The sequence below is a fragment of the Heterocephalus glaber genome, unplaced genomic scaffold (assembly GCF_053883595.1).
Source record: "Heterocephalus glaber isolate CG9 unplaced genomic scaffold, H.glaber_assembly_v1.0 deba00000470, whole genome shotgun sequence".
Lineage (NCBI taxonomy): Eukaryota > Metazoa > Chordata > Mammalia > Rodentia > Bathyergidae > Heterocephalus > Heterocephalus glaber.
Genome location: NW_028258145.1, coordinates 141,479 through 164,361, shown reverse-complemented (window position 1 = coordinate 164,361; position 22,883 = coordinate 141,479). Strand labels below are relative to the sequence as shown.

Sequence of the window (22,883 nt, the reverse complement as noted above, 5' to 3'; positions counted from 1 at the left end):
CAAAACGATGACACAGCAAAAAAAAAAAATCCAATTTATATTACCTGGAAGTGAAGAAACTTTCTTACTATGATTAAACTTTCTTATCCAAGGTTACAGAACATTAAGGAATTAATAAACTTTCCTATATAACAAATGTAAATGAAAAAATACTTTGTATTAGGCATTTGTACTCCTTCCTCCAAAACCTGCAGCCCAGGTGCATGAAGCACAAATTCTTCACTAGGAGTAAGAGAGGGTCCATTTCTTCTGAGTTCTCAAACAGTACATGTTAGTTCAAAGTATTCACCACCATTTTTCTTTGACCTTGCTTAAGAAAGCAATTACAGTTACAGAGTAGTTAATGGTCATCTATTTCACTAGAAAATGTATAACTTTTTCCAGAAACCTATTAGGACATTGTACTAAGTTCATTGTACTTCTTTCTTGCAATGTACACCTCTCATCTTGTTGCTGCTGGAGGCATCTTCTTTCCTTCCTTCTATCTAGAGAGTTAAGGTAGGAAGCACAGAAGACTATCTTGATACCACTGCCTCTTAGAGACAGTGTCACTAAAACTCAGACCTGTTTACTACTGGTTAACTTTATTAAACTTCTTCCTTTTAAGATTTGTTAATTTATTTGTCTTTGATTCTTCATCCAGCCTGAAGTCTGTAGGTAACAATAAGAATTCATTGGTTAGGGTTATGATAAATACATTGATAGAGGAAGAAGGAGAAGGGAAGGAAGGAAGAAGGAGTGAAGAAGGAAGAAGATCTGTCCTCAAAAAGTGATGGTTAAACAATTCATAAGCATAATACAATTATCAAAATACCATGTGCTAACTCACAGTATAGAGATACAGGTAGACATTTTACAGTGTGCTAATTGTGCAATTCAAATAATATACGTGTAATAATAAGGATTAGACTTGATGTGGAGAAAAATTAGATTTCAGAAGAAGAGAAAGAAGAAAATATTTCTAGTGATAAAAAACATCAAGAACTGATTCTGCATATTTTATATATGAAAAAGACCTCATGGAGCTAGGTTTAGACATGTTTTCATTGTAAAAGAGGTAGAAATAGGCAAGTGTAGTGGTCCATGCCTTTAATTGCAGCAGTCTGGGAAGCTGAAGCAGGAGTACAAATTCAAGCCCAGTTAGTGACAGTAAGACCCTGTCTAAAAAAAGAGTGGGATGGGTTTGGGAATGTAGCTCAGTGCAAAGCCCCTGGGTTCAATCCCCAGTTTTGAGGCAGTAGAGCTGTCTGATGTGCTAGTTTGAGGGAAACAATTCAGATGATAAGACTTATTATTTAAGTGGCATTTTGAGAAGGTTAACCAGAAGTAGCATCAGGGTGCCGCTGGCCTACATGTTTGAGAGATACGAGGCAGACAGGCCAGGAAACAGGATTTTCATTCATTTTAATTTGCCAGAAAGTACAATGTATTTGTGTACTATTTGTTTATAGTTACCAAAGTGACATGAAGGTAATTATTTAAAAATCCAGTAACGACAAATATTAATAAAAGAGAAGACTCTTCTAATCTAATTTTCCAGAGATGATACCTGGTATGCAGTCTTCCAGATACCACTCTTATGCAGGTACTAATATATAATTGTTGTTATTTGTACAATACAGGATTTGTTTTAGATAGACTATACTGTAGTTTCTTCAGTATTTTGAAGGATGATAAGGAAAATATTACATAAGGTCCTTGAGCAGAGGAGAAGAAATACTTCTCCCCAGAAAATCTCATGAAGTTGGTTAGTGGCCTTTGGAGCAGGAGTTACTCAGTATACTTAAGAGTCTCCTAGAATAATCTAATCTACTGATTTGCACTTCTGAGTGAAACAAGTTTACCTAGTGAGTAGTTAATTTTCCTTCTTTTTGCAAACGTAACTTTTTCTTCTCCCTCCCTTCAGCATAATTCTCCATCTAGTGATGATAGTTCTGACTACAGCCTTGATTCAGATGTTGAACATATAGAAAGTTCCCATAAGAAAAGAACTGGTTTCTACAGGGATTATGACATTCCATTTTCTCAGGTATTGCCTTTTTTATTGTGATAAAACATATATAACAAAAATACCATTTTAATCCTTTTAAGTGTGCAATTTAGTGGCATTAAGTATATTAACAATGTTGTTAAACCGTTACTAGAATGGGATCATCCTAAATAGAAATTTTGTATGCATTCAGCAATAACACTTCATTTTGCTTTGCTCCCAGTCCCTGGTAACCATTATTCTTTCTGTATCTGAATTTACCTATTTTTAGATACCACATATATTTGAAATCGTACTATATTTGTTCTTTCATGTTTGACTTATTTCACTTAATATATTTTCAGGGTTCATTCATGTTGTAGCATATATCAAAATTTCTCTTTTTAAAGGCTATGTAATATTTCATTATGTAAATACCACATTTTGTTTATCCATACATCTGTTGATGGACACTTAAGTTGCTTCCACCTTTTTGCTCTTGTGAATAATGCTGCTTGTTTATATGGGTGTGTGGATTCTTTTCTAAACCCTTCTTTCCATTTATTGAGGTATATATCTGGGAGTGGAATTGGTGGATCATCTTAATTCTGTGTTTCACTTTCTGTGGAACCACAGAGCTATTTTCTGCAGAGGTTGTGCACTATCTTACACTCCCAACAGGCGTGCATAAGGATTTTAACTTTTTCACTTCCTTGCTAACACTTGTTATTTTCCATTCTGTGGGGAAATGGGCATGAAATGATATATTTTTGTGGTTTTCAGGCATTGACTTTTAAAGGGAAAGAGAAACTTTTAATGGTTTTCTTTTTGCTTTCTGGTATTTTGAAAATGTGTTTGTGTTTGTCATAGGAGCATGTGTTTGCCAGACATGTGTTAGAAATTCTAAGTCTTTGAAAGTAAAGAATACATTATGTATTAGTTTGCTCTAATTTCCACATATGCCATAGACTAGGTAGCTTAAACAACAGAAATTTATTTTTTCAGGCTGAAGGTTAGAAGTCCAAGACGAGGTGCCAGCAGGGTTGTTTTTCTCTGAGGACTGTAAGGGAAGGACCCTTGTAGGCATCTTTCCTTGCTCTCTAGATGGTTGTGTTCTCACTGTTTTGTCTTCATATGGTTGTCCTTCAGCACATAAGACCCTCTGGTGTCTCTGTCCAGGTTTCCTCTTCTTATAAGGATACTGGTGAAATTGGATTAGAGTCTTCTCTGACAGCTTCATTTAATTTAATCACCTCAGTAAAGGCTCTATCTCTAAAGATAGTTACATTCTTTGGTACTCAGGTTAGAGTAAAATATGAATTTTAGAGGGACAGTCAACCTGTAATACATCATAGCACTCTATCCTGCATGATTAAAAAATGAAGTGGTATTGAATTTTGCAGATATGCGATGTGAAAATATTATTTGAAATGTTTTAAACAGAAAACGGGTTTAAGGGGCTAGGTCAGTGGTAGAGCACTTAGTCAGCATGTTCAGGCCCTAGGTTTGATCCCCAGCAAAAAGGGAAAAGAAGAGGAGAAGAAAACAATTCAAAACAAAACATATTTCTTAATTATATAAATATTATTTTGTTAGAGGATAGTAATGATGCCACTATTGTCTTTAAGAGCTCAGTTCTTGCTTCTAATTTGATGTTACTAATCTCCTGTGTGTTTACAAACCAAATAATTATGATTGTTAGAGTTTTTCTATATTCTAACTCTGTTGCCTTCTTTATAGTCAAGTTTGCAAAGCTGAATGAAGTATTATTAAATTGTATTTTGAAAAATTTGATAAGTATTATCCTCTAGTCCATAATTTTATCTAGTTAGGTAAATATTAGAATATATATCACATTTAAAATGCCTTAAACTAATGATGAGGCATGGTCTGAGTTTTTCTAGATCTTCAGATAGCAATTAGGTGTAATTTTTCTTTTGCTTTGTTAAAAAGATTAACAGGATATGATAAAACTAAAGTACTTTGGTGAAAGAAATAGACTTGAATGCTATCATTAAATAAAGTCTTAGGACTAAATTGTGTTTTTTGTTGTTCCATGCTTTAGTAAGTAAGCAATAAAATCGATAGTTTATCATAATAAACACTAATGAGTAATTTATTTACTCAGTGTTTTTCACTATTGGCGGAAGCTTTGTTTTGTTCCTGTTAGACTTTAGATATCAATATTTTCTTTTTACAAAATTTTCACACATAGTTTCTATTAAATATATTATTATTGGGGGATTTTTCAAAATTAGGAGAATATATTCATATTTTCTCATACCCCTCCCAATTGTTTTACTATCTCTTCTTTATTTTGAAAAGGGCCTTTTCATTTTTTTGGAGAAGGAATTTATGCATGATGGTGTAGATTTTTAAATATTCCTATGCATATGGACATTGAGACAGAGAAGATGGAAAACAAAAGTTAATGACTATAATGTTTAATTACATGAGAGTAGCATTTAGCCTTCTGACCTTAGGGTTAAAGCACATCATTTGTAAGTACTAAGGAAAAGTCAGAACTAATAACTACCTTTTCTCTTTTTTTTCTCCCAAATTTCTGGGGAGAAAAAGACATTCTATGTTACTATCAACTGATGTATATAATTGAAAAATCCTAATAATGATTTTCCATTTTCTTTTAGCATGGACATATATCAGGAAGCTACATGACATCAAAGAAGGGTCAACATAACAAAAAATTTAAAAGTAAAGAACATGATGAGTATAGTACCTACAGTGATGATAACTTTGGTAACTACAGTGATGACAACTTCGGTAACTATGGCCAGGAGACAGAGGAAGACTTTGCCAATCACCTGAAACATTACAGGCAAGCTAAAGAAACCTCAAATAGTTCTTTAGGTTCATCATTTTCTAAAGAATCGGGGAAAAAACAGAGAATAAAAGAAGCTCAGCAAGGTAAGTTTGAACTTGTAATCTGTTTTTAATATGAAAACTTTATTAGAATGGGTAGATATAAGTGTAAAAATTTAAAAAGTTCTCTGCCCTTTCTCAAGATAAGCTAATTCTTGTGGTACCTAAATTCATTTTCCTTTATTTTGTAGACCTTGAGGATCAAATGTACATATGTTTCAGTATGCATGAATTCTTAATATTTCAATTAGATATTCTAATATTCTAAAAGTATATAAAATGTAAGAAAACTTTATTGTATAATTTCTCCACTGTATGATGTCAGTATACAGTTATCTCTGTTACTCTATATATCACATTATATTTTAAGACCAATAAAGACAGATTATTGGGAAGCTATTCTTTTATTAGGCTCTAAAATACCAGTCATTTTTGCTATGCAAATGTGCATAGGGCTATGGATATCCTTTAGGGTTGAAAGTAAGAACATAATCTAAGAAAATTTCTTCAGGGATCACCTGTTTACCTGTTGTGTTGAGGCACATGGTCCTTGCAGAGATCAGTTTGCAAATTGCCACCTGGTGACACCAATGAAGAAAGCATGTGTCACATAAAACTCAAATTAACCTAAAGTAATGGCCAATTGATATTTGTGCTTCAAGAAAACTGGAACAAGATGAGCTTGAGGTAGTGAGCTGCCATACCTTATCTTTGAAAAAAGGAGTCAATTATGAGTAAATTTGGTTAATATCTATGGCTTTATTTTTTATTTTCTAGCAAAATTTCTTTGAAAAATATGAATCTAGGCTTAACTGAACTAAAAGGAAAAGAATTTATACCTGTGAAATTGTAATGGATAAATTGTAATGGGATCTATTGGTAGTAGTATCAGTGATATCCCAACTGGAGAAGGTAAAGAGGACTTGGTCATTCCTTTCACATGAGGATTTTTCCTTTCAAGCTGTTCCTTGTTTGTCCTTTTATTTTTTTAATTTTATTTATTTATTTTTAAAATTCTTTTATTGGTACATTTTAGGTATACAATACATTTAGATTTTATCATTGGGTGCTTGTACCTGTACCTTGGTTCTTATTTTTTTCCCCATTACCTGTGCACCCTTCACCCCCTCCATCCTTCCCTATTTACATAGATTTCATTTCCCTTTTTTTTCTTTTCTCATAATTTTTCCTTTCCCTTCTTTCCTTTCCCTTTCCCCTCCCACTACCTTTGGGTAGCCCTTTGGACCTTTTCCTATTTCAAATTGTCAATTATTCATTTTAATCATTTTAATCCTTATTTACACTTTCAGTTTTTTTTTAATCCTTTTATTGGTACATTTTAGGTGTACAATATAATGACATTCATCACTGGAGATATGCACCTTTATATACTCTCTTGGTTCTTATTTTTTCTCCCTTCCCCTGCCCTCCCTTCAACCCCTCTATCCCTCCCTATTTACAAAGACTTTGTTTCCTTTCTTTCATTTTCTCATATTAATTCCATTCCCTTCTTTCCTTTCCCCTACACCTCCCACTTCCCCTTCCCCTTTGCTCCATTTCTTCCTATTTCACATTATCTATGATACCTTTTAGTCCTTAATTACACTTTCAGTTTCTCACACTAGAGAAACTATTTGGTATTTGTACATGTGTGTCCTATTTATTTCACTTAAGAGTATCGCCTCAATGTGCATCCATGTAGAAATAAATGTCTTTAAGCTCTCATTTTTGATGGCTGAGTAGTACTCCATTTTATTAAAAAACCACATTTTCTTTATCCAGTCTCCAGTTGATGGGCATTTGGGCTGTTTCCAAGTTTTAGCTATTACAAATTGTGCTGCTATGAACATGGGTGCACATATATCACTGTGGTATGATTCTTTTAATTTGGGGAAGATACCCAGCAGGGGAATAGCTTGGTCAAATGGGACTTCTAGTCCTAGTTCTTTGAGGTATCTCCATCCTGATTTCCATAGTGTTTGCACCAGTCTACACTCCTACCAGCAGTGGAGCAGTGTTCCTCTTTCTCAGCAGCCCTGCCAGCATTTCTTAATGGTTGATTTCATGATAGCAGCCATTCTTTCTAGAGTGATGTGGATCTCAGCATTGTTTTCATTTGCATCTCTTGAATGATCAGTGATGTTGAACATTTTTTCATATGTTTATTTGCCATTTCTACTTCTTTGTGTGAAAAATGTCTGCTCATTTCAGATGCCCATTTTCATATTGAGTCTTTAAATTTGGGAGTTCTGATTTTTTTAAGTTCTTTATAGATTTGCGATAGAAGACCTTTGTCTCAGGGACCGCTGTTGAAAATTTTTTCCCACAGTGTGGGTTGTCTCTTCACACTGCTGGTGGTTTCTCTTGCTGTGCAGAAGCTTTTTAGTAAGAGATCCCACTTGTTGATTGTTTGTGCTAGTTCATGGGCAACTGAGGTTTTGTTCATAAAGTCTTTTCCTACCCCCAATGTCTTGAAGAGTTCTACCTAACCTCTGTTCCAGCCACTTCAGCCTTTCTGTTTTTATATTTAGATCTTTAATCCATTTTGATTTTAGTTTAGTGCATGGTGAGAGATATAGGTCTAGTTTTAGTCTTTGGCAAGTTGAAACCCAATTTTTCCAGCACCATTTATTAAAGAGGCTGTCTTTCCTCCAGTGAGGGTGTTTGCCTCCTTTGTCAAAGAAGAGATGGCTGAGTGTGTCTGGCGTTGTTTCTGCATCTTCTAATCTGTTCCACTGGTCCTCAGGTCTGTTTCTTTGCCAGTACCATGCTGTTTTTATCACAGTATCTTTGTAGTATAGTTTCAAGTTGTAGGTTGTAATACTGCCTGCCATGTCTCTATTACCTAGAATTTCTTTTGATATTCTGGGTCTCTTCTTGTTCCAAATGAATTTTTCAATTGTTTTCTCAAGGTCCACGAAGTAGGCTGGTGTGATTTCAGTTCGGATTGCATTGAATCTATATAGCAGTTTTGGAAGTATGGCCATTTTCACTATGTTGATGCTTCCTACCCAGGAGCAAGGGATATGTTCCCATTTTCTGATATCATCTTCAATCTGTCTTTTCAAAGTGCTATAGTTTTCAGAGAAGAAGTCTTTGATTTCTTTTGTTAGGTTGATTCCTAGGTATTTCAGTTTTTTGGATGCTATTGTGAAAGGAATTGTTTGCCCTATTTCTCTCTCAGTGAGTCTGTTGTTCGTGTAGAGGTAAGTTACTGATTTTTGTGTGTTGACCTTGTATCCAGCTACTTGACTGAATTTGGTTATTAAGTCTAGAAGACTTTTGGTGGAGTCCTTGGGGTCTTCTATATAGAGTATCATGTCATCTGCAAATAATGACAATTTAACTTCTTCATTTCCTGTTTTCCTTTTATTTCTTTATCTTGTCTAATTGCTGTGGCTAATGTTTCCATAATTATATTGAACAGGCGTGGTGATAGTGGATATCATTGTCTTTTTCCTGATTTTAGTGGGAAGGATTTCAGTTTTTGACCATTTAGTGTGATATTGGCTGTTGGTTTTTCATAGTTGGCTTTTATCAGATTAAGGTAGAGACTGTCTATTCCAATTTATTATAGGTATTTTAAAATCATAAATGCGTGTTGGATTTTGTCAAATGCTTTTTCTGCATCTATTGAGATGATCATATAGTTTTTGTCCTTGGCTCTATTGATATAGTGTATTACATGGAGTGATTTGCATATGTTGAACCATCCCTGCATCCCTGGGATGAATCCCACTTCATCTGGGTGTATGATCTTCTTGATGACCTTTGTATTCCATTTGCCAGTATCTTATTAAGGATTTTTGCATCTATGTTCATTACTGAGATTGGCCTGTAGTTCTCTTTTTTGATTGTGTCTTTCTCTGCTTTGGGGATCAAGGTGATGCTTGCTTCCAGGAATGAATTTGGGAGTATTGCTTCCCTTTCAATTTCATTGAAGAGTTTAAAGAGTAGTGGCAGTAGTTCCTCTCTAAATGTCTTGTAGAATTTAGCAGTAAAGCCATCAGGACCTGGGCTTTTCTTAGTTGGTAAGTTTTTAATTACGTTTTCAATTTCATTGATTGATATTGGGTTGTTTAGAATTTTTAGGTCTTCTTCGTTCGACTTTGGTAATTCATACGTGTCTAGGGATCTGTCCATTTGTTCTGTTTTCCATCTTATTGCTGTATAGGTTCTGGAAGTAGGTATTGATGATCCTCTGGATTTCTGCTGGTTCTGTTGTAATTTTACCCTTTTCATTGCTAATTGCATGGATTTGGGCCTTTTCTTTCCTTTTTCTGATAAGGTTGGCTAAGGGTTTGTCACTTTTGCTTATTCTTTCGAAGAACCAACTCTTGGTTTCAGTGATTTTTTTGTATCGTTCTCTTAGCCTCCATTGCATTGATTTCTCCTCTGATCTTTATAATTTCCTCCCTTGTATAAGCTTTGGGTTGGTCCTGATCTTCTTTTTCTAGAAGCTTGAGGTTCAGCATCAGGTGTTTCAATTGGGCTCGCTCTATTTTCCTAATATGATTATTCACTGTTATGAATTTCCCTCATAAGATTGCTTTCATTGTGTCCCCTACTAGATTCCGATATGTTGTACTGTCACAGTCATTTAATTGAAGGACCTGTCTGATTTCTTCTTTAATTTCCTCTGTGACCCATTCGTTATTCAGAAGTGTGCTGTTAAATTTCCATGTGTTTATGAAATTTTTGTGGTTTCTTTTGCTATTGATCTCCAATTTCATCGCAGTGTGGTCTGATAATATACAGGGGATAACTTCAATTACTATGCACTTACCTAAATATGTTCTATGAGCGAGTATGTGGTATATTTTGGAGAATGTCCCATGTGAAGCTGAAAAGAATGTGTATTCTGATTTTGTGAGGTGGTATGCTCTGTAAACATATGTTAAGTTCATTTGTTCAAGAGTTTGATTGAGCTCTAGTATTTCATTGCTTGTTTTTTGTCTAGTTGATCTATCTATTTGTGACAGTGGGGTATTGAGGTCCCCCGGTAGTATTGTATTAGTGCGTATATGACTTTTCCTGCTCATTAGTATTTTTTTTATATAGTTGGGTGCACTAGTGTTTGGTGCATAGATATTTATGATTGTCATCTCTTCCTCTTGGATTCTTCCCTTTACAAGGATGTAGTGTCCTTATATGTCTTTCTTAATCAGTGTGGGATTGAAATCCATTTGATCTGCAAAGAGGATTAGCTACTCCTGCTTTTTTTCAGGTTCCCGTTGCATGGAGTATTGTTTTCCACCCTTTAACTTTCAGACTGTGAGTTTCTTTTTGAATTAAGTGTGTTTCTTGTATGCAGCATATTGTTGGATCTTGCTTCTTGACCCATTCTGTCAGTCTGTTTCTTTTGATTGGTGAGGTGAGACCATTAACATTGATGGTTATAACCGATATGTATTGACTTTTCATTGTCATGACTTTTTCTTTTTGTTGGATTCTTCCCCTTTGCTTTTAATTTCTTATTGTGTCTGGTGGATTCATTCTCCTAGGCTTCCTGGGGTTGTGATCCACTTTGTCTTTTCCTAGGATATTGTCTAAAATTTTTTGGAGTGCTGGTTTGGTATTCATGATGTTCCTAAGGTGCTCTTTATCATGAAACTATCATTTCACCATTAATTTTGAAAGATAGTTTTGCTGGGTACATCATTCTGGGTTGGAGGTTGTTTTCCTTTAGGGCTTGAAATACATCACTCCAAGCTCTTCTTGCCTTGATGGTTTGTGTTGAGAAGTCTGCTGTGATTCTCATGGGCTTTCCTTTGTATGTGATTTGTTTCTTTTCTCTAACTGCTTGCAGAACTTCGTTCTTCTGTTGAGTTTCTGGAATCTTAACCATTATATGCCTATGTGTAGATATTTTTTTTTGATCAAGGCTATTTGGAGTCCTATATGCCTCCCTTTCTGTATGTCAAGTTCTTTTCCCCTGCTTTGGAAGTTTTCTGCCATCACTTCTGTGAACAGTTTTTTTATGTCATCTGCACTCTCTCCCGTTTTTTCATTGACTCCTGGCAGTCTTATGTCATTCTTCTTTGCATCGTCTAGCAGCTGCTGCATTGATTTTTCGTGGTCCCTTAAAATTGTAAAGAAATTTTTCTTTTCCTGGTCATTAATTGCAATCTTATCTTCTATATCTGAAATTCTGTCCTCACATTGGCTCATTCTGCTGCATAGACTTTCAATGGAGTTTTTAATCTCCTGGAAATCTGTTTGCATCTGCTTTATGCATTCCATTTGTTTCCTATGTTGAGAGTCCATCATGTTCCTCAGCTCCTCTAGTTTTTTTTTCTGTGTCCTCTCTAGATTTATTGATCATGTCTTGCACAATGGGCACAATCTGTGCTGTTAATGTGAGAAATTATTTCTCATTTCATTTTTTCCAGATCCTCTTTCTTTCCTAGTTCAGGTAGTCCAGGTGGTTGAGTATCACAGTGTTCCATCTCGTTTTCCTTTGGGGTTGCTATAGGTGATCTGGAAGTCTGGTTCTGAGGCTTGTTTATGTTTATTCTCATTTTTACAGGTTGGGGGGGTTTGCTCATGGCTCACCTCCTCTGTGCTGGGAGTGGTGGTAGGTTGGCCTTGGAAGCCTCCTACTTTGCACTGGGAGCTGTGGCACATTTACTCCGAAGCCTCCTCTTTGCTGGTAGCTGTGGCACCCCTACCTGGAAGCCTTCTCTGTGCTGTGAGCTGTGGCATGCTGACTTGGAAGCCTCCTCTGTGCTGGGAGCTGTGGCACGGTGACCAGGGAGCCTCCCCTGTGCTGGGATGGCATGCCTATCTGGAAGCCTCCTCTGGCCCTGGAGCTGTGGCATGCTGACCTGGAAGCCTCCTCTGTGTGGAGAGCCATGGCACACTGACCCAGAAGCCTGCTCTGGGCTGGGAGCTGTGACATGCTGACCTGGAAGCCTCCTCTGCTCTAGGAACTGTGGCATGTTGTCCTGGAAGCCTCCTGTGTGCTGGGAGCTGAGGCACATTGACCCGGAAGCCTCCTCTGGGCTGGGAGCTGTGACACACTGACCCGGAATCCTGCTCTGGGCTAGGAGCTGTGGCATGCTGACCTGGATTTCTACCTAACTTATCTTCCAGCACCTTTAGTGTGTCTGTCTTGATATTTAGATCTTTAATCCACTTTGATTTTAGTTTAGTGCATGGTGATAGGTATGGGTCTAGTTTTAATCTTTGACAGGTTGCAATCCAGTTTTTCCAACACCATTTATTAAATAGGCCATCTTTCCTCCAACAAGGGTGGTTGGCTCCTTTGTCAAAGATGAGGTGGCTGAGTATGTCTGGAGTTGTTTCTGCATCTTCTAATCTATTCCACTGATCCTCTGGTCTCTTTCTTTGCCAGTACTGTGCTGTTTTTATCACAGTAGCTTTGTAGTATAGTTTCAAGTTGGGGATTGTGATACCTCCTGCCATGTCTCTGTTGCCGAGAATTGCTTTTGCTATTCTAGGTCTCTAGGTTATTCAATTTCCATGTGTTTGTGGGAATTTTTCGGTTTCTTATGTTATTGACCTCCAATTTCATTGCACTATGGTCTGATAATATACAGGGGATAACTTCAATTCTTGTACATTTACTTAGACATGTCCAATGAGCTAGCATGTGGTCTATTTTGGAGAATGACCCGTGTGCAGCCAAAAAGAATGTGTGTTGTGATTTTGTGGGGTGGAACACTCTGTAAACATCTATTAAGTCCATTTGTTCAGTAGCTTGGGTCAGTTCTAGAAATTCGTCATTAACTTTTTGTCTAGATGATCTGTCTATTTGTGATAGTGGGATATTGAGGTTCCCCACTACAACTGTGTTAGTGCTTATTTGATTTTTCATGTCCATTAATATTTGTTTTGTACAGTTGGGGGCATTCGTATTTGGTGCATATATATTTAGGATTGTCATCTCTTCCTCTTGGATTGTTCCCTTAACAAGGGTGCAGTGAACATCTTTGTCTCTCTTAATTAGTTTTGGTTTAAAATCTATTTTGTCTGAAAATAAGATTGCTACCCCTGCTTTTTTTCTGGGTTCCTGTCATGTGGAGAACTCCTTTCTATCCTTTACTTTCAATCTATGAATTTCTGTTTGAGTTAGGTGTGTTTCTTGTATAGAGCATATTGCTGGATTTTGCTTCTTAATCCATTCTGTCAGTCTGTTTCTTTTGATCAGTGAATTGAGGCCATTAACATTGAGAGTCATAATTGATAGATATTGACTCTTCCTTGTCATGATGTTTTACTGTTGTTGGCTTTTTTATTTCTTTTTTCCCCCATTCCCTTTAGTTTCTTACCTTGCCTGGTGGCTTCCCTCTATGGGGCCTCATGGAATTGTGACCTCCATTGTCTTTTTCTAGGATATTGCTTAGAATTGTTTGGAGTGCTGGTTTGGTGTTCAGGAAATTTCTTAGGTGTTCTTTGTTGTGGAAGTATCTAATTTCCCCATCAATTCTGAAAGATAATTTTGCTGGATACAACAGTCTAGGTTGGAAGCTATTTTCTTTTAGGGATTGAAATACTTCACTCTAGTCTCTCCTTGATTTGAGGGTTTGTGTTGAGAAGTCTGCCGTGATTCTGATGGGCTTTCCGCTGTAGGTGATTTGTTTCTTTTCTCTAACTGCCTGTAGAATTTTGTTCTTCTGTTGAGTTTTTGGGATCTTGACTATTATGTGTCTATGTGTAGATTTTTTTGATCAAGGCTGGTTGGAGTTCTATATGCCTCACTTATCTGTATGTCCAATTCTCCACCTCTGTCTGGGAAGTTTTCCACTATTATTTCTGTGAACCATTTTTTATGTCAGTTGTACTTTCTCCTGTTTTTTCATGGACTCCTATCAGTCTCATGTTATTCTTCTTTGCATCATCTAGAAGCTGCTGGATTGATTTCTGGTGGTCCCTTACTCTTTTGAAGAGATCTCTGTTTTTGTGGTCCTTAACCACAATACTGTCTTCTATATCTGATAGTCTGTCTTCAGATTTCCTTAATCTGCTCTGCATACTCTCAGTGGAGTTTTTCATCTCCTGAATATCTGTTTGAATCTGTTTCATGGATTCCATTTCTTTCTTACGTTGGGCGACCATGCTTTCCATTTCTTTCTTATGGTAGGCATTCACGGCTTCCAGCATGTTTCTGAGCTCATCTATTTCTTTTTATCTGTTTGTATTCTAGAGCCTCTAATGATGTCTTTCACTCTGCTCACCATCTCTGTAGATATCTGGGAAATTACTTCTGCTTTGAGTTTTTCTAGAGCCTCATTCATCTGTTTTGTTACTTCCTGTGCTATCAGTTCAGGGTGTCCAGGTGGTTGATTATCAGACTTTTCCACCTCATTTCCCCCAGAATTTGCCTTTTGTATGGTGGAAGTCTGAGTATGTGCCTTACTTAAATGTCTTTTCATTTTTGTTTTTGGTACTGTCCTTGGTTTAGTTCCTGGGTTGATACTTTGAAGTTGCTTATTGTAAGTATCTTTGTTGCTTGTAATTAGAACCCTTATGGAATGATTGCTTCTCAGAGGTGTCTTCCAGATATAGCTGGTGTTAGGGTTTTGAGTCTCTAATGGCTCTGAGGCTGTCTCATTTTCATTATACCACAAAGGACAACTGATGAGATCAATCACAACCCCTTAGCTCAAGTGATACAGTCAGCAATACAATAGTATGAAGTACCTCTTAGAAAATGATAATTTGTGGTAGTTATTAATCTATCACCTTGAACTGTGTGAATTAAATCAAAATCAAGGACCAACCCAACATATGTTTATAGTTAATAAACTCTTCAATATAGCAATTTTACCCTTGGGAATGGGGAGTTAGAAGACGTTGGGGAGGGAGGAATAGGTAAGTAGAAGAGTAGGGGAAGGTTATCAGTGAGGCCAGAGGGCACAGTCAAGAGAAGGAAAGAGAAGAAAAGAAAGGTAAAGAAGAAATGCAAATTAGGGGCAGAACAGGAACACAAAGGGAGATGAAGAACAATGTGGGGGACAGCAAGGGAGCAAGGGAGAGAGAGAGAGAGAGAAAGAAAAGAGTAAAGAAAAAAAAGAGAAAAATAAAAATTTTAAAAAGAGCAACAAAGAAGGAAAAAAATTAAAAAGAGCAAAAGAAACATAGTGGTAATTTTGAAAATAACAAATAAAAGATATAAATGCAGGGCTTCCTTCAGGGTATGTCTCTTTTGTCACAATAGACAACGTGGGCAGCAGTGTGCAGTTGTAAGTGAATGAGTCCCAGTATAGCAGTCACAGACTCGTGAGATTCAGCCAGATTTCTGGTTGCAAGTCCCCCAAGTTCAGCTCCCAACCTCCTGCAGGGTTGAACTCTGCAAGGTTCTACTTCAGGTTCCAGCTGCCTTTCCCCTGGAGATAGTCCAGGTTTGGATGGGAGGTGATGTTCCCTCCAACTTACCAAGCATGGTGGTCTGGTGTGCCATTATTGCAGAGATTCTCCTCCCTTTTCCAGTGGGCTTCAGTTTTCATCAGGGAGCCTGAGAGGCCCTCTCTCTCTTGTTCACTTCTGCAGCTCAGGACAGTGGCCTTTATGCCTCCCTGTGCTTCTGAAGTGTGGATCCAAGTAGCTGTACAGCCAAGAGGTGGTGGTGGGGCTAGAGGCTGGTGGGCGTGCCCGGGGGCTCCTCACCAGCTAGGTTCCCTGGTCGCAAGTGGGTGGAGTGAGCTGGACTGAGCAGGGCATACTCAGCCCACGCCTGTTCTGGGCACGCATTGCTAAGCTGGAGGCTGGTCTGTTTGTCCTTTTAAATAACTGAGGATCACTTTTTAAATTTTCTATTCTTTTGGCCTTTGAAGGTGATAAATGGTTTATTGAAGGAAACTCTTTCTGTGTAGGAAATAACCCAGCAGTAATCAAAGATAAAACAAGAATAATTTGAATTCCTACCACTCAGATAATAATCATTACTATTTTGGGCATACATTTTTCTAAAAATTTAAAAAGTTTTCTGACCCGTATTTTCAACAGAAAACTATTTTTCCCTTTATAAATTGTATCTCAGTTGCACTAAAAACTTTTAGCACCTACTTTCTAATCAGTTAAATGTATTGTAATCTCTTACATGTTAGATTTGTTTGTAGTATAGTAATTAATTGGGATTTAAGTTGCACGAAGTTGTACTAGAGTCCTGTGTAACTGACCCTGCAGTAAACATATTTATACATATCTCAGAACATTGTGATGTTTTTTTCTTAATAAGTTATGAAAAGTAGATTTGAAGAATCAAAAGACATAGCCATATATTTGAAGATTTTTTTTGATCCGTATACCAAGTAGATATCCATAAAGGAGGTGTAACAATTTATAACTATACTTCCCTAATGTGTTTGACAAGTAGAAACTCATGTCTACGAGATACTCAGTTATATATACTAACTCAGGGGAGCGATATATTTATATATCTATATATCTATACCCATATATATATAATTTTGTTTCTTATATTGATAACATATTAGCTCTCTTATTAATTAATCTCTCCTGTTAGTATTTTTTATTTTTTTGGTATCAGGGATTGAATTTAGGACCTCTTGCTTGCCAGGCAGGCACGGCACTACTGAGCTATATCCCTGCCCCTGTAATTTGTTAAAAATGCAAATTTCTCCACATCCCTCCCAAAAATGTGCTTTATGGTGAAAATAGTTAAATTTTTTCATTTCTTTCTAAGAAAATGAAACATTTTTATGTATTTATTGGTTGTTTTGTAGGTTTTAAGGTTGTTAGAAAACTTACTAATTATGAATTTGGTGAAATGAGATCCTAGCAGATTTTGAAAAATTGGGGAATCATTTTAGATACTTTTAATATTAAATTTTTCAAAACATAAAATCACTATATTTTTTAGTTGCCAATTATATATGTAAATGTATACATATATATAATCTCAAAATTATCAACTATAATCTAGTTTGCTATAAATATCTAATGTATCTCTGAAGTCTTCATAAATGTGTATATAGTGTTCCATTTTCTTAACAGAAAGGCTTATTAATTATCATAGCCTAAGGAAAATTAGAAGAAAAAAACTAGAGTTGGCTTCTCTAACCATCTATATCCTTGTTCCCTACTTCCTATGTTGTTAGCATCCCTTAAAAAACAAAGGAACAAGGAGCAGTACCCAGGAGGTAAAATGCAAAGATTCAGTTCATCTGAGAGAGGGGAAAGGATGCAGTATGGTATAGGCTACTAAAAATATGCTTTTCCTTGTAAACAAATGAATTGATACGTATGGTGTTTTTCTATATTTGAGGTACATTTTAATTTTTTAGGTACTGAACAGAGGATTAAAAGTTTTAATATTGGTCGTGGACGTGGTTTGCCGAAGAAAATCAAACGAAAAGACCGTGGGGGAAGAGTCAATAAAGGTCCCAGTGGTTTTTCGGGAATGGATGACTTTCAAGAGGTACTGAGTATTTATATAGGAAGACGAGAGGAGCTTTTTTTTTCTTAAATTATTTTATTGGTACATTTTAGGTATACAGTACATTTACATTTATCATTGGGTACTTGCACCTGTACATGATGTATCTTGGTTCTTATTTTTTCCCCATTCCCTGTGCTCCCTTCACCCCCTCCACCCTTCCTTATTTACAAAGACTTTGTTTCCATTTTTTCCTTTTCTCATAATTTTTCCTTTCCCTTCTTTCAAGAGGAGTTTTTTTTATCTTTAAGTCCATTGGTTGCAAAGAAAACATTGTGACTTTAATTCTACTTTCCTAGTAAATGAAAAATTTCCAGCTTACATCAACTGAGTATAAATAAACACCTCTAAAAAGGAGTTGCTGTTTTAATAAGTCATGATACTAATATAGAGGTACAAATTTGGGTGACCTAGTGACCTAGAAATAAATAGATATGTGTGACAGAACCTCAACAACAATGTGTTTTAAAGCAAAGATATCCTCTTACTAATCTTTGATCATAGTTTCTTTTCTTAGCAGTTATCTTTCCCAGATGCAAATAATAATAAAATGGTAATAACTCAATATGTGGCAAGGCCAAAATGGGAGAGTTAAATTAATTTACTTACTAGAGTTGAAAGCACTGAAAGGGAGGGAGGGGCCTATAAGTTGTTGAAAAGATGAACTTAGATAGCTTGCACATGATAGCTATGTAATAAATGTGTGTTGGATTGAGTTGTGTATGAATTGAGTTGAACTCTGAACATGTACATTTCAGCCTGGTAGAAACTTTCTGGGTTAGAGTGACCCAATTCGTATATTCTACCACTGTTCTAGTAAGATTTGATTGAATTATGCAGGATCAACGGTAGGTTATTTACAACTATAACTTTGTATAAAATAATTGTTGTAATTTTATGTGCTTGGCTGTTTGATCCCTGAGTTGAAAGATACTGGGCAGAGATTTCTTAATAGATACTCATTAGTATACTATTTAAGGGAATGTTAATAGCTATGATCTAAAAGAGAACTTCAGGCCAAATATATATGAGAAATGCTGCACATGTTGCTCTACTTCTGGGGATTTTTAGTCAGCATGCAGCTATTAATGGTTCTGAGCAGATTAGGCATAAAGAAGCTTTTAAGAGGCATTATCCAAAACCTTGGCTATTGGTCTTGATGTCTTTCGAGCCACTACGACCTCCACGAGATAGAAAAGAGAAAATAAAGACACAAGGACAGAGATTTGAGAGAAACTGAGTCTTGGGTGATCCAAGCTGCTCTGGGCAGCAAAGATAAAGAACTCCAAGGACATCCAGTGTTTATTCATTACAAGTATGGGAAGGATAGAGCTGGGCAGGCCTTGGGACACCTGCTGATAACAAGTATCATAAGCATATCTTTTGCAGAAGATAACAAATGGTTGATTTAGAAGTAAGAATTTAGTTGGAGTCAGTTGACCTTGGCTGGAAGTGAATTCAGCCAAGCCCTGCTATTTCATGGACTAGGATTTAAGTCTCGGTAGCAGCCATTAGCAAAGGAGCAATACTGGTCCAACTCTGCTATCATGCACATTTGAGTCACGTAAAGCTTCTGTCAGACTCCTAAGATATAATATACAGCTAAATTATAGAGGGGCAAGAAACTTATGCCACTATAGCCTGTTAATATTGGGCAGAGGTGTCTGCTATGGAAGCTTATATTTGTTCAGTGTATCATTTTAAAACATACTTGACTGCAAATTCTTTTATTGTCCTACACATCTATGAACATTTACTGAGCCACTACTATTCTATGCAATAACAGCTTTGGAATTATTAAAATTATCACTATTGTTTTAGAATTTCTAGGTGATTATTAATTTCTGTCTGTTCATTTTTCTAGATAACTGTAGACCTTTAGAATGTACTGCTTTTTCTAATTAAATATGAATGTTTTCTAAGTAAGCATGTTCCATACCCAGTGCTTAGACCCTGTGTCTAAAAATATTAGTTTTATTTAAAATAATAGGTGTGCCTTTGAACAGGTTACTGCCTGTCTTTGAGCTTTAATCTAAAATGAGGCATAGTATTAAATCAACTCTTAAGTATTCCTTCAAGCACTAATATTTTAGATATCTATAAATCTGGGCTATAATTATTATCATATAATAGAAAAATCAAGATTAAAATACATTATCAACTATGTCATTTTATTTTCTGTCATGAGAGATATTCCTTATGATTCCAGAAATGACCAGGAGAATGCCAGATCCCAAGGAAGCAGCTTATGTTCAGGAGTGGTCCTGGAGAGGCCCTCCCAGAGTAGAGGGGACATGTAGCCTGCACTACAGTAACCAGTATAGATCCATTTCCATCCTTGGCCTTTCAAGGACTATGAGATTCTCAGAAGGCCAAATAAATTCAGGGATACCTTCGTATCTACATGAATTTATTTTGAAAACTCAAGGACAGTTACAGAACAAGCAAACTTTTGCCAGGTTTTAAAGACTTATTTGCTGGCTGTAACAGTCTTAAATTTTAAAAATGTTTACAGTAGCTATTAAAGATTCTGTAAATACGTTTTCTTTTCCTGGTAGAGCCTTTCATTTCTTCTCCTTCTGTATAGTTTATGCTCTTGTCCCTTATGTAAATATAATAAGGCTTCCAAAGCAAATATATTTTAAATGACTAGGTAGGTAGCTCAGCTTTCCCTCCCTCTGTCTTTTTCTCCTCCCTTCTTGTTGTATTTATTAGTGGGCATGTGATACAATGCAAAGAACATGGAATTTGAAGTTACAGTTCCTAAGCTCTATCCTGACTTTACTAACTCACTGTGTGATGGACAAGTCAGTAACTTTTCTAATCACTAGTTTTCATGTTTGTCCAGTGAAGGTGATGTACTAGATTATTTCTGTGGTTCTTCTGTCTCTTACAAGAGCTCTTAAGCATGGAGAACATTTGTGGTTCCTTTGTTGGCTCAAACTTAAAAGCTAGATGTTCTAATTTTTTTTTTTTTCTGCAGTTGATGGTCTAAAATTTATTTGCTAAAGTTTCTTTAGATTTTTTACAGTACCTTGATTATACTATTACAGTCAAGATTCTTACAGTTACAGATACTGAGAAACTTTATACTTGTTTAAAGTGAACTAATCTGTCAAACAAACTATTCCGCAATCCAATATTAAAACAATGACGCATTCTTAGTAATATAAATAGAAAGAGAAAGTTTATTCATGTTAACACAGGTACAGTTTGTTGCATTTTTCAGGAATTGGTGTGCACATGATTACCTAATATCGTATGTTCTCATTAGAGAGTTATATTCTCAAATTGGCTTAACAAATTAACTTGCATAACACAGTTCCAATGGATATTTTAAAGTCTTACCTATCAACAGTACATAAAATTGCATTTTATAGTACCTTTGCTAAAATTGAGTATTACTAAGAAATTTCAAGCTTTTTATATATTTATTTTAAAAATATACATTCTCACCTGAAATCCCACCACTTGGAAGGCTGAGGCAGCAGGATTGCCATGAGTTTGAGGCCAGCCTAGACTACATAGTGAGTTCAAGGCCAGCCTGAACTACATATCAAAACCCTGTCTAAAAATGTGCACACTTCATTAAAATAGAAATAGGTGTTTTTGCACCCACCAGTAATAATAAGCAGATTGCTGGAAGCATATCTCTTCAATTAAATGAATAGTATCAGAATGTCTAGACTTGATTACTCTTAATAGTCAATCTGTACTGTTCTCCAGATCCATTTAACTGTATATTTTAATACCTATTACTGTTTCATATGTTGCATTCAAATAAAATGTTTTTTCTTGCAGTATAGTAAACCAGGGAAAAAATGGAAGGTTATGACTCAGGAATTTATTAATCAGCACACAGTTGAACATAAAGGAAAACAAATCTGTAAATACTTCCTGGAAGGCAGGTGTATTAAGGTAAATGTATATGGAGTATATTAAGTCACTCTAACTTGCAAAATAATCTTTCAAATTTAAAGATTTTGGGGAGTTGTTAGAGTTATTTTTCATTTCTCATATTTGTAATAAAACTAGCTCTTTAATATTATCTTGCATGAAAGTACTGTACATTAGCCCTATATGATACAGATTATTCTAGGACAGTAATACAATTTTCAGAAATCATATTTTATTTAACAAATATATTAATACTTGTGGCAAATATGACTTGTATAGCAAATGGCTAGTCAAAGTACAACTAGTGTGAAATGATTTAATCCTTAACAGTGATCCTATTAAATAGTTACTGTACTGTTATTATCCCCATTTAAAACACAGCACCAAAAGGTTAAATAAGCTCTCATAGTAGCTCAGCTAAAAATAATGAGGGCTGGTGGGATGTGGCTCTGAGGCCTTGCTCACTCTGGTGCCTGGCTGCTGCACACAGCTCCATCTCCTGCTGGGCAGGAATTCTAAGGGATTGTTGTGCCCATTATTTGAAGACTGACAAGTAGTGATTATAAGTCCACTGAGAAACACCATGAAGAAAATGAAATTGTTATTTTGTTCTCCCTCCCTCCCTCTCCTTCCTTCCTCTCTCTCTCTCTTTCTTTCTTTTTCTCTCCCTCTTTCTTTTTTTCTTTTGAACAGGGAGATCAGTGTAAATTTGATCATGATGCAGAGTTGGAGAAAAGAAAAGAGATCTGCAAATTTTATTTACAGGGATATTGTACCAAAGGAGAGAACTGCATTTATATGCATAATATCCTTTATTAAAATATATATAAACAAGAATATTGAGAATATACAAATAATCATTGCTGTTTTTAAAACCATAGATATAAGCTAGATACTCCTTGGTTGGTTTCAAATTTAAAACAAGAAATTACATAAATCCAGTCTAGTAAGACTTTGTACTTCAAAAGGACAAACTAACTTTTATTCTCTAGAGAAATACAGTGACTTCTTTTTGAGGAAAAAAAAAATCTCTATGATAGGGAAATGAAGTTACTTTGCTTTGGGGAGAAAACAATGAAATAAAGGTCCTTTATATGTAATATAATTAGCTTAAAATACTTCAAGTGATTGTACTTTCTGAAAGAGTAGTTGAGAAAAAAATGTTATGACATTTATTTTACTTAACTTTGTAAGTAGTAAATTATCATTATTGAAAATTATAAAATGAATCTCATCAAATCTTACCACCCAATGATAAACACTATATGTTCTCTTTGGAAATATATACATTAGGTTGTACTCTTGTCTCTGTCAAAATGGGGATTTTATCATATACAGTAGTGATACGTTTTAAATACATACATTGTGCATCTTTCCATGTTAATTTCCCTCCAGGTATGTAGCTGTTTGCTTACTGCCATGTATGATTAGTGGAGCTTTCCCTATAGGTTTGAAAATCTCTCATAAATAGAATATTTACATATACATTACCTTTTTTTCCCCTAGACTTTCTGTCTGGTTCCATGGATTCATTTGTCTTCATGTCAAAGTTGCTTTGCTGGTTTTTCCCACTGTAATATTTAGTAGATTTTCACATTAATTTTTTTAGGTAAATTTTTAGTCTTCTCCTAAAAAATAACATTTAAAAAGTGAATAAAATGGGAAGTGAGAATTTTCTGTCAACATAGTTGTAATATAAAAAAATGTGTGCCC

The 22,883-nt window shown here is 35.7% G+C and overlaps 1 protein-coding gene across 4 annotated transcripts in view; it reads left to right on the top strand.

Moving 5' to 3' along the window:
* Zc3h6 (zinc finger CCCH-type containing 6) overlaps positions 1 to 22,883 on the top strand; it is a 72,648-nt gene that overhangs the window by 38,710 nt on the left and 11,055 nt on the right. For 2 of the 4 annotated variants that reach the window (XM_021257963.2, XM_021257964.2), the window contains exons 3-8: positions 1,452 to 1,585; positions 1,907 to 2,029; positions 4,618 to 4,894; positions 17,122 to 17,255; positions 21,075 to 21,191; positions 21,864 to 21,975. In XM_021257963.2, coding sequence (XP_021113622.1) covers positions 1,580 to 1,585; positions 1,907 to 2,029; positions 4,618 to 4,894; positions 17,122 to 17,255; positions 21,075 to 21,191; positions 21,864 to 21,975 — 769 coding nt within the window. In that variant the 5' untranslated portion in view covers positions 1,452 to 1,579. The remainder of the gene's footprint in view (positions 1 to 1,451; positions 1,586 to 1,906; positions 2,030 to 4,617; positions 4,895 to 17,121; positions 17,256 to 21,074; positions 21,192 to 21,863; positions 21,976 to 22,883) is intronic. The other 2 variants (XM_013072100.3, XM_021257962.2) reach the window with 1 other exon arrangement.